General features: G+C 40.9%; 1 protein-coding gene across 1 annotated transcript in view; it reads right to left on the reverse strand.

The window, feature by feature from the left end:
- The window catches only part of LOC107112318 (vomeronasal type-2 receptor 26-like), a 96,822-nt gene extending 91,510 nt beyond the window's left edge, over positions 1-5,312 (reverse strand). Inside the window, exons 1-3 of the mRNA XM_015413444.1 lie at positions 5,028-5,312; positions 2,261-2,488; positions 1,177-1,303 (exon numbers count right to left, since the gene is read on the reverse strand). Of these exons, the coding sequence (XP_015268930.1) occupies positions 1,177-1,303; positions 2,261-2,488; positions 5,028-5,312 (640 nt within the window). The remainder of the gene's footprint in view (positions 1-1,176; positions 1,304-2,260; positions 2,489-5,027) is intronic.
- Positions 5,313-12,307: the final 6,995 nt, after the last annotated feature.

The raw sequence follows: 12,307 nt of genomic DNA on the forward strand, positions 1-12,307 counted from the left end.
GAAAGTACTCAATTTACCAGGGGTCAGGAAAACCCGCGAATATTGCGAGAGTGAGCCTGCTTCGTTGCGGGAGGTGGATTGGCGCATGTGAACAGAAACTTTAAATGCAGGAGGAAACAGCAGTGAATCCCGATTGAAGGGACAGTGTGACCGCACCCTGTGTCATCACAGCCATAGGGAATTATTGTTATTAGCACACTATTGAGCTGCATAGTTTAAATGATTTTAGAATTGTTTTAATTCAAATTAGTTACGTTTTGTTGTAAATTATGTATTGATTTTATGTAAGCCGCCCTGATCTGGCTTCGGCTGGGAGAGCGGGGTAAAAAAATCCAATAAATAAATAAATAGTGTGCAGCTCCCGTTGGGGCGGCTGGGGAAGGGAAGGCAGAGCATGTCTCCCCAACCGGTCTTCCCTTCCCCATCCAGTGTTCTCCTCCCTGGACAGCCTTGAGTGGGGAGGGGGGAGCAGAGAAAGAAAGCAACTTAAACTTTAAATCCCCCCGGCCGGCTAGGAGAAAGCATTTGTCTCTTTAAATATTATTATCAATATCTGTTCTTTAACCCCTTTTGTTTTTATTTCTGGCCATGTTTTTGATGTAAATGTTAATAAAAAGCAAATCTGCATATTTCCCAATAAAAACGTGTAATGTTTCTTCATGTCTTGCGGCTCTCAGACATCTGCTGTTTCTTCAACGTGGCTTTTACGTTTAGCAACTTTGGCCACCCCTGCAGTAGAGGACTATCTGGCATTCTACAGGGCAATGCACAAGATGAAGTAAAGCTTAGGAGCCAAGCCAATGCTTCTGTTATTTTGTTTTAAATATAGGCTGGAAGAACCACGAATGTAGTTTCATGAGAAACTGGAACACTCAGATGGAGCACATGTCTGTGAAATGTCTTGCCGTCCTTCCCTACTGTCTCCTAAAGTGTGATTCGCACATGCATGGATTTCACTTGAGTTCTCCTTGCTTATGAATCTCAACCAATTGGTGGAATTGACACTTCTGAAAAGGACAGCATTTCTCAGATTATTATTTTTTTTACCGTTATGAGAAATTTGCCAAATTTCTAAATTGGATGACAGTGTCCATTGTCATTTGGACACATTCGTCAGTTACCACTTCAGAAATAAGTTCATATGCTGGAGTAACTGGGAAGCACTGCATTACCTACCTTTCTGGTTTGAAATCTTTCCCTCTGGGCAAGGAACACAATCATAGCAGCAGAATAGCTCCTTATCCCTCTTTTTCTTATGATAACCAGGATGGCAGCGGTCATTGCACAGTGAAATCGGCACAACCTATCCAAAAGCAATAAAGTTCTTTAGGGCAGAACACATTATATATTTTTTTAAACTGACAGCGGCCATTGTAGTTTTGGGGAGTGGTATTCCCCCCCAAAAAAAATCACTTTTTTTTACATATAGGCATTGATTCCTCTTATTTTCTTTTTAAAAAAGATTGTCCACTTGTTTTCTCTTTGATTTTTCCTTATACCTCTCTGTTATTCATGTATGCACCAGTGTTTCCTCTAAGCTGAGTTAGTGTTAGCTAGTTCACAGTTTTTATCCTATGGCTCACACGTTTGTCTTAGCTCAGAAGGATGGTTCCAGAGCAAACTAATTTATGCAGTAGCCAAATTGCTCACTCACAACTTCAATGCCAGTAGTTCACAAAGTAGAACTTTGCTCACAAGACTCCACAGATTAGAGGGAGCATTGGTATGCACCTGTTTGTAACTTCAGCTCTTGCAGCTTTTTTGTTAAAGTGACAAATCACCAGGTTCACACACTCTTTTGGTCTCGTCCTGGAACCACTGGGCAGCTGGCTTATTGTCTCAGACTAACAGACAGGGATCCTTTCTTGTTCTTGCCTTCAGCTAGCACCAAAAGACTTGTACCTCCAGCCATGCAACTGTTGCATGAAGCTCAGGATGAGGGTTTTACCATAGGCAGCGATATTCTGGGGGGGGGGAGTGATTCTTTCATAAACCAGCCAATTTTAAGTAAAGATACAAAATATAATTAACAATGTGTAGCCGTATAGAACATAAACAAAATTTGTTTAAAAATATAGGAGTAGAGATCGTCAACACTTTTATTGCTATATCCTTTTGCAAGTGAAACATGACCTTTGGTTCATAGCATAATCAGCTCATCCACAATAGTAATCCCGGTATGCAGAAAAGGAGATCCCCCAAGCTTGAATTAACCAGCGCAGTAATGGAGGAGCCTGTAAGAACATCCTAGAATACACACCTGGTTAAAGCGACTCTGCCACTGAATGCTGTTCTCATCAATGAGCAATTCTTTTCCTTCCAAATAATCGGGACCCACCTTTCCTATTTTCACTTTATTATAAGACTTGTTTGGGAATGTGACCAAGTTCATGACATCAAAGCCACCTCCTATTTCTGTATTATAATTAAAAGACACGGTTTCTCCTGCCGAATTGTTAAATGAAATACGTTGAAGATATTGGTGGAGCTAAACGGGGTGGGAAAAAATGAAAAGATAACATCATGTTGGAGATTTCTGTTCTGAGCTATATAAACAGCTTTGTTTGCTGATAAAGTTTCAGTTGGAAATTTCAATAAAGAAGAAATTTTTTTTCTGTTGTAGGGGGGAAAAGGAACCACAAACAGATCACTGGGGTAGAGGTGAAAGACAGCAGGGCCAAAATAACAACTGCTTTGAAAAGAGAGAGCAAAGAGTGTCTCAAGGCACAGTAATCAATCAACTTCTTCCAGATCTTTGCAAAGAAGGGAAGAGCTATATAGATCGTTATCCCCTACTCTGTTCTACCCTTAAAGCAACCGCTTGAGATAGGTTTGACTGACAGCAAGTGATTAGCCCAAGTTCATACAGCAAGCTTCACGGTACCATCAGAATTTAAGCCCAGGTGTCCATAATATACTTTTAGTCCAGCATATACATTTCATGGACTCTAAACATGCAAGATCATGAATAGGGGTCCCATTGGCATGCTACATGATACTCAAAATATTTCTTTCTATTCAAAACAAAACTTTGGAGGAATTAAACAAGAGGCTTCATTTTTTAAAAAAAACATAAACTGAAATGCTGGCCGTTTTTTGTTTCTTTTTATGATGTTTTCAACTTCCCTGATTTTCAAGCTTGACCAACTTATGAAATTTAGGTAAGAAATGTTTGAATCGATGATGAACAGGAAGTGACCATCTGAGTTGTTACCCCCCCCCCCAAAAAAAAAGATTAATGTGTACAATTACTCATTTCTGTCTATGAGTTTTGTGGAAAGTCTCACTGTGTACTGACATGTCCATGGTAATACAGATATTTTCAAGGTGTTACCTGCCAAGGCTGGTGGTCATGAAGGACATCTCTTTTGCCAACACCCACCATTGATTGGTGGTGGGAGCGGGATAGATACATGTCATGCAGAGTATGTGCTATGGCATAGACTGCATTATAGATGCTATAGCTGTGGCCAGTCATCTGCATCTCAAAAACAGGCCCAGGAAGACTCTCCAGCTTCTCCTCCCCAGTACAGGTCCCATTAATCTGTGATGGTTCTTGGGAATGTGGAAGTAGACAGTCAAATGCTTGTTCCCAGAAATCATTGAGAAAACTATTTCCTTGTATCAAAAAAGGTTTTATGTTTTCAAGAAATTTCTGGAATCCTGGTAGCTCCTGTGAGTGAATTGAGAAGAAGATTGCACCCTGGAAGAATTCAAAACCCCAAGCTCTTTGAAGGCCCGTTAGTAGAAAATCAATCTGGGCTGTCATAATCCATACCCTTCTAAATGAGGTATTTTCCAGTAATTCATGATCACCTAGGTATAGAAATGTGGTCAGCGAAATAATGGTCAGAGTTTCTCCATAGAGGATAAGTATATTGGTTTTGCTATCTATTAAAGCTAGTTGAACTTCCGAAAACAAATCTATAGCGTTAGCAAAGGTATTCCAGCGGCCTTGTATTACAATCATTTCTTTGAAGGCCACACAAATTCCACACTGGAAAAGCAATGGCTCCATTTCCCGTATGAAATGTTCTCCACTATCATCAGTTACGGAGAAAAGCCCGACCCACGTCCATCCAAAGTGCTGAAGTAACCGGACAATCCCTATGTACTGATGGGCTTCATTGGGAACCATGCGGTAAAAGGAAGGGGACTTAGCGTTGTCCCTGTCCACTGGGGAAAATGACCCATATGTGAGCTAAAAAGGAAACGAAGAGAAACGTTTGAAATACATTATCAGGTGCATCCACACCTGTTTAGCAATGAAGATTCTTAAAACAAGCAATGTGGTTTAATCTCTGAATGGGGGTTCTGAGGGGGGAATCCACTAAAAGCACTTTGTATTGCATGCCCGCCACCATCCCATCTCCCACTTTGGAGCAATTTTCCATTTGTCTTTATTTCTATGTCTACAAGACAAGATTTTATTTTATTTTCTCAGATAAGTCTTTCTGTACGGCAGTTTGAGACCCTAGTGCCGCGTGATGGAGTGAGCTCCCGTCTCTGGCCCCAGCTCCTGCCAACTCGCAGTTTGAAAGCAAGAAATTGCAAGTAGATAAACAGGTACCACTTCAGTGGGAAGGTAACAGCATTCCTTGTGCCTCGATGTTTAGTCATGCCGGCCACATGACCATGGAGAAGTCTTCAGACAGTGCTGGCTCTTCAGCCTGGAAATGGAAATGAGCCCTGCCCCCTAGATTTGACAAGCTCTCAAACAAGGGAAACCTTTACCTTTACTTCTGAACCACTCCTAGTAAAAAAGGCATTTACATGTCAAACACTCTCCAATTTCTTAATGCATACAGCCAATGTTCCCTCTAAGCTGAGGAGTCTTGTGAGCAAAAATTCTACTTTGTGAGCTAATGGCATTACAGTGGTGAGTGAGAGATTTGGTTACTGCATACATTAGTTTGCTCTGGAGCCATCCTTCCTGAGCCAAGGCAAAAATGTGTGAGCCGGAGCCTAAAAAACTGTGAGCTAGCTCACACTAACTCAGCTTAGAGGGAACACTGCATACAGCCTACCTGGGGAATCTTATAGAGAAGCAGAATGTCCACCATGTGAAAGGAAACATCAGAACCAAGTCCACCTATGATGGCCATTAGGTTCTTCTGGACGTCACATTCATAATTAGGAAAATATCTACGGAGTTTATAGAGAAGATCCAGAGTGGTGCGGTAGGCCATTTTATCATCATTGTAAGTGTCATAGATGTGGAACCCAAGTGTGACATTAGGCAAGATCTTGGAATCCGTGTTGATTTCATCTACCGCAAATGCCAAGGCCAGAGGGTGCTGGTAAAACTTCATTGCCATACTTTAAAAATAAATAAATAAATGCTTTCTGAACCAAATGACTTAATAACATTTTAATAAATTCTGCTTCAAAGTTAATTATAAGGATATCATTCCAAGTTACTGAGATGTCTGAACATGATTTTCCCTTCTTTATCCCAAGCAGTTCCCGTTATGGATTAGAATACTATTTCTTTCCTAAAGAGTACTTTGAAATGCTAAAGGAATGATTCTAGGCAGGCCTACTCCAGAGTAAACTTAAGTTATTCAATGGGCTTTCCCATGAAAGTGTTTTAGGAAAAGCTTGTTTTGTGCACAGCACCATTTCTTGTATGTTTCTTTAGCATACTCCATCTATTATTTCCCAAAGTAAATTCTTGTCTCCATTTTCTTTCATTTTTCTCTTCTGATTATAGGTAGATCTGAGTCCAGTAACACCTTAGCTACCAACAAGACTTTTAGGGTATAAGTTTTTTGAGCTTCAGAGCTCCCTTCATCATAGACCAAGGGACGTTTGATTCTCCAGAAGTGTATACCCTGAAAGTCTTCTTGGTCCCTCAGGTCCAGCTCTTCTTCTGCAGACCAACATGGCTGCCCTCTGAAACTATCTTTTGATTACAGTACTTTAAATTTATTTAAAAGTAAGTTATTTTATGTGTATCTATAAAATGTCTGTCACACTTTTTTCACAGCAGACTCAAGGCAGTTTAAAACGTTTACTTGTGACCGTTCAGGGAATTTTTCTAAAGCCGACCAATATTTTCACTTTGATTCTCATTTATGTTAACTAAGCCAAACACTTCCTTCACCCACTTCATGCCTTTCAAGCATGGATTTCAGTCCTTGAAAGCAGATGCCACCATAGATGTGAGATCTTAAAGAGCCACCTACTTGTTCGGTTTGCCACACTGAGAAGGCAATGACACATACCACATAGGGTGAATCGTTTTCCCCCCATTGCTTCTTGCTTACCTTAAATGTCCTTTGCTGGGGTCACCATAACTAAGCTGTGACTTGGAGGTATTCTAAACGCTCAACATGTCATTATCCTGATGCATTCCTGATTTTAGATTTAAAAAATGTGACTGTTACCACCATACGAAAACAATTTATATGACATGTAGAGAGAGAAACCATCCACCCCATGTGGAATACATTGCTGTCTTCTCAATGTAGCAAAATAAAAAAGTAGGCAATGCTTTAAGATCTCATACCTTTAATGGCATCTGCATTCAGAAATCAGAATCCCTTTGACAGAGCCATGAAGTGGTGAAATAATTGTTTCGTATAATTCTTGAATGAGGAAGAAAGTATTGGCTGTCTTTGGGAAACTAAACAGTCAAGTAGTAATGTAGCACTTGATGTTACTCAGAAACAAGTGTGGGCATGCCGATATCATAGCTTTATTTTCAGTTCAAGGATCATTGCCTGAGAGATTCAACCAGAATACTACACAACACATTGATTCTATGGAGAGTGTTTGAGTAATCTAACATGTCACTATGGGAGACAAAATCATGTATGTGCTGCAAATCGATTGGTTCGATTCAGAAAGGAACTGAAAAAGGCAGTGTGCTGGACTGGATCTATTGTCCAGGTTCTTTCAGAAGTCTGAAAACAAATATAATGACTTAGAATCACAATAAACATAAGAAAAAATATAATTTAATTACTCTGTGCCTTCAAAGATCTCGTGAGAAGCATATTTCCGAAACTTTAGTTCATGTACGTGGTAAATGAACTGAGAAACAATACCACCGATGAGGATGTCTCCTGGCTGGTACCATTCATGAGGAATAGGGATCTCCTTTCGGGTGCACTGCATCCTATCAACTTTGCACACAGTGCAAGGCTGAAGCACCAGCAAAACTAGTAGCTTCAACATCTGCACAGAAACCCTTGTTTCTAAATCCAACCTCTCCTCTCTCTATAGCATCAAGTTATCTCAATCAAGCTCTCCTAGACATTGGCCGAGTCTGATCATGTATGTCTAAAGACAAATATATGGCTTTGTCTTATGAGTACAGAGATTCAGAATGGCCATGGTAGTGCCAACACTCTGGTTTCAAGGTCAGAGATCCAAGTGACAGAGCCCATCTTCCAGAAATCAGTCACACAAGACTATTGCAGTAATCATTATTAAAACTGCTGCCTTGTTATGTTTGCACATTCTGAAAAGCCACCGCGATCTTGGCCAAATCGATAAATTACAGTAATCTGGATAATTCCAGTGGGAAATAAGTATGTCTACAGAGTGGGTGTTCCAAGTTGCAGTGTTAGTAGTAAACATGTATTTCCCCCCACATCTGAGCACACAAGTCCCATCTGCTCCCAAATGGCTCAAACTTGATTCTGGCTTTCAGACTTCCCTGGTGACCAAATACCATCCAGACAGTTACTGCCCATGAAGAAGCCCTTTGTTGGATGATCAGAGGCACGAGGCCCTATGTCTTTTCTGTGGGGTGCTTTCCTAAGCATGCTTGCTTAGAAGTAAGTCCAGGACAATTCAATGGAACTAAGAGAGGAATCCTAAACAGGTCTATTCAGAATCCTACTGGGGTCTATTTAATGTGGTTTACTCCCAAGGAGTGTTCTTAGGATGGCCTTGGAACTCGCTTCCCAGGGTGCTTCAGCCTGCAGCCTTTTCAGTATTTATATCCATTTGGTCCACAGCTGCTTAATGTTTCTCACTGCATCATTCCTCAGCGAAAGTCCCCTCTTGAAGACCAGTTTCATCAAGTTGAGATATTCTTTTTTATTCATTTTATGGTGGAGATCTCTATGCCATCTTTCCCAAGCTAAGACTTCGATTAAAGGTTGGTTGACTCTAGAAAAAAGAAGACTTCTAAATTTGGAAGGACATAATTTAGTCATGGGATGGCACACGTATATTTGGTATGGAAAACAAAAAATACATAACTTTCAACAACATACTATATGCAGAGCCTTAGTAAAAGTTTGGAAAGAAATAAAAGACCGTCATTATGACAAAATATCTAAATGGGTATCCCCAATGGAAGCTTTTATAAAGCCCACACTACTCACAAAAGACAAAATAGAAAAATATGAAACATTACTGGACATAAACAACACTCTGAAAACTCAGGAAGAACTCTATTAACAAACATAAAACTGAATTGGTGGGAATTTGTGGAACTAACTATGAGGTATAATAAGGACAAAAAAACTGGTTTCCAAGACAGAAAAACAGATCTGGATAAAATCTGGCTATCTTCAAATGACATGATGATACAGAAATTATATAATTATTTACTCCATGAATACCTACAAGATGAGATAGTGAAAGCGCCAGTGATTTCCTGGATGCAAGATTTTGGTCACAATATTGATCTAGATTATTGGTCTAAGATATGGAAAGCAATAAAATTCACTCAAGCAATACCTTACAAGTAAAACATATATTAAATGTTTTTTAGATGGCACTGGTCACCAGACAAAATAGATAAATGTTATACAAATGCCTTGAAAAAATGCTGGAAATGCAAACATAGCATTGGTACTTATTATCACATGTGGTGGAGATGCAGTATAACACAAAAATATTGGGGCAAAGTACATAAATTAATATATGAAACTTTGGATATAGATTTATCAAATACGCCAGAAACCTTTTTTGTTAAATATGTTACCAGATAAATTTTAAAAAAGCCAGATGAATTTGTATTAACATACACGTTAGCATCGGCTCGTGTAATATTTGCTAAACATTGGAAACTAGATAAAATACCTTCAGAGGAAGCGTTGATTCATAGATAGTTGGACATAGCAGAGATGAATAAATTGACATTAATATTACAGGGAAAAGATGACACGTTGTATAGAGAAAGATGGTGCAGATTATATATGTGGCTGGAAAACAAACATTGTAATAGACTCACAATATCTCAATTAAGTTTATGTAACAGATACATCGAGTAATGATGATGTAAAAATTATAAATAAAAATTTGGAAAAAAATGTATAGATGGCTAAACTGTGCCCAAAACAAACCAACTGGAGCATTCAGGCTACCACATAGCATTGTGAGGTGGAGGACCAATTTACTGATGTAAAACAAGGTCTCAGCATCGAGTGGCATTACTATCAAGTGGAATGAGTTACTTGATAGTAGCCAGCACAGGTTTGTCAAGAATAAGTCATGCCAGACCAACAATGGCCCCGGTCACACAAAGCATTAGCCACGCTAGAGAGACGGAAGATAGGCGGATTTTCCGGGCGCGATCTCATGGCCACATCTGGGAAGCGTAGAGCTCTCATGGCTCAACCTATGTGTAATGTATTCAGATGCTGCCCTGAATGCATGAGGATGAACGTAGAATCATCCCATAGAGAAGCTATGCTAAGCTTCAGACGTCGGCAAGGATTCGCGCCGAAAGTATTGTGTCCAATCACATTTGAACTATCTGTAGTGGGAACGCTTATGATTGGTCTGTTATGCGATCAACCTGATAGGTTGATGATTGTATAGTAGGTGTGGCTACATTAGCCCGGAATGTTTAAATACCGAACAGTGACAATGAAAGCTGGTTCGGGCTATCAGAGAAGTTGTACCGTGTCAGAGAAGTTGATCGTCGAGCTGAAATAAACCTGAGTTTTGCTGAAATCACTCTCTGGCTATTTTGTTAAGCACGGACTTAACACTAGGCTTCCCGCCGAAGATGCACGGCAAAAAAACTAGTACCTCGGAGGTACTAGTTTCCGGAAACCGCGGGGCAAGGGCGGGCGTCTGATTGCATTTTCAGTGCCATCCGGCGCCCGCCCATACCCCATTGCGAAAGGTTTTTCCCCCCCGAAGTCTCCAGAGATGCGCACAAGCACCCAACGGGGCATGTGCATACTTCAGGTTAAAAAAACAACAATACAACCCTGTTTGCCATGCCACACCACTTCTTTGGCGTGTCATGTGATCGGCACCTCCCCCCTAACCACGGGACCTTGACGGGACCGCAAGGGGACGCCTGATCGCACAGTCAAACGTTATTTCACTGCGCGGCAAACAGCCACGCCTTCCCCCCCCCCGCGATATCCGGCCCGTGTGACCAGGGCCTTATTTCCTTTTTTGACAGAGTTACTAAAATGGTTGACTCTGGTAATACTGTGAATATAGTGTATCTAGATTTCAGTAAAGTATTTGACAAAGTTTCTCATGATATCCTTGAGGATAAGCTGGTTAAGTGTGGGCTGGATGGTGCAACCATTGGAAGGATTCATGGTTGGTTGAAAAATCATACCCAATGAGTGCTCGTAAATGGCTCTGCGTCTACGTGGAGAGAAGTCTCGAATGGAGTGCCACAGGGCTCAGCCCTAGGCCTGGTATTGTTCAATGTTTTTATAAATGACCTGGAGGAAGACATAGAGGGAATGCTGAATGAATGAATTTTATTGTTACAGCGCATAGCCAGCAATATAAAACCTTAAAAAAATAAATTACAATAACCAGATGATAAAACTACCGAAAATACAACAGGGTTAAAAAGAGGCAACATTTGTACAATCGTTTTGATCACTAAAACCAAGCTTAAGAATACGACACATACATAACCTCTCTTTTCGGGGAAGTTTTTTGAATTTGCCCTCGAGGACTGCAGTGGGTAAGGCAGAGCATCTAGCCAAAGTATATGCCCTCCTAAGTTTATGTGACTCCAGCACGGCTAAATATGGGGCTTGTGCTGCGATGAATTTACTACTAATTGGCGCTATAAAGGTAGGAGTCGCCTGTAGATCCAATTGGCGTTCGGTGTCCATGATCCTCTGCCTAATTGCTAACTTAGCTCGATCGCCACCCATCTCCAAAAGCGCTTGTGGAGAATAACCCAAGAGCGAAATTTTCCGATAAACAGAAATCAGCCATTCGGATTTAAAGGCATCAGTCAGAATCAAGGGCACTAGGCCACACGGATTTAAATTAATCTTTAGCCAATAAAAGATAGAGTGTAAGGTAATCTTGGCTTCAACTTTCAGCATCCCGGTCTCTAGCCGTACCATTGCATTGGAGACGCACCTAGGAACTTGGAGCACTGCTCTCAAAAATTTCGATTGGACTAGCTCTAAGGGAGCATAGCAAGAGGAAGGCGCTCCAAGCATCGTCCCATAAAGCATCTGGGCTAGTGTTTTAGAGGGAATGCTTATAAAATTTGCTGATGACACGAAGCGGGGTGGGATTAATAATTCTGAAGAAGACAGAGTCAGGATTCAAAATGATCTAGACAGGCTGGAACAGTGGGCTGAGACAAATAAAATGAATTTCAATAGAGAGAAGTGCAAAGTCCTACACTAAGGTACAAAAAATCAAAGACACAGATATAGAATGGGAGGGACTTGGCTTGACAGCAGCACATGTGAAAGGGATCTAGGTGTTCTGGTTGATCACAAGCTAAACATGAGCCTGCAGTGTGATGTGGCTGAGAAGAAAGCTAATGCTATTTTAGGATGCATTAACAGGAACATTGTGTCCAGATCACGGGAAGCCATAGGTCTGCTCTATTCTGCTATGGTCAGGCCTCACCTGGTGTACTGTATCCAGTTTGGGGCACCACGTTTTAGGAAGGATGTTGACAACCTCGAGCATGTCCAGAAGAGGGCAACCAGGATGGTGAGAGGGTTAATATTCAAGTCTTATGAGGAAAAGCTGAAAGAGTTGGGTATGTTTAGCCTGGGAAAGAGAAGGCTTAGAGGGGACATGACTGCATTCTTCAAGTATTTGAAGGGCTGTCATATAGAAGATGGAGCAGATCTATTCTCTCTTGCTCCGGATTGCAAGATGAGATCTAATGGGTGGAAATTACAAGGGAGTTGTTACCGGCTAAATATCAGGAGAAACTTCCTAAATGTAAGAGTGGTTGAGCAGTGAAACAGTCTGCCTCAGGAGGTGGTGGCTGCTCCTTCGCTGGATGTTTTCAAGCAGAGGCTGGACGACCATCTTTCGGGTATGTTGCAGGTAAGTAGGGCTATTCTTCTGCAGAGGGCAGGGGGTTGGACTACTCTACTCT

The sequence above is a fragment of the Gekko japonicus genome, unplaced genomic scaffold, assembly GCF_001447785.1.
Source record: "Gekko japonicus isolate JY-2015 unplaced genomic scaffold, Gekko_japonicus_V1.1 scaffold146, whole genome shotgun sequence".
In the NCBI taxonomy this organism is placed as follows: domain Eukaryota; kingdom Metazoa; phylum Chordata; class Lepidosauria; order Squamata; family Gekkonidae; genus Gekko; species Gekko japonicus.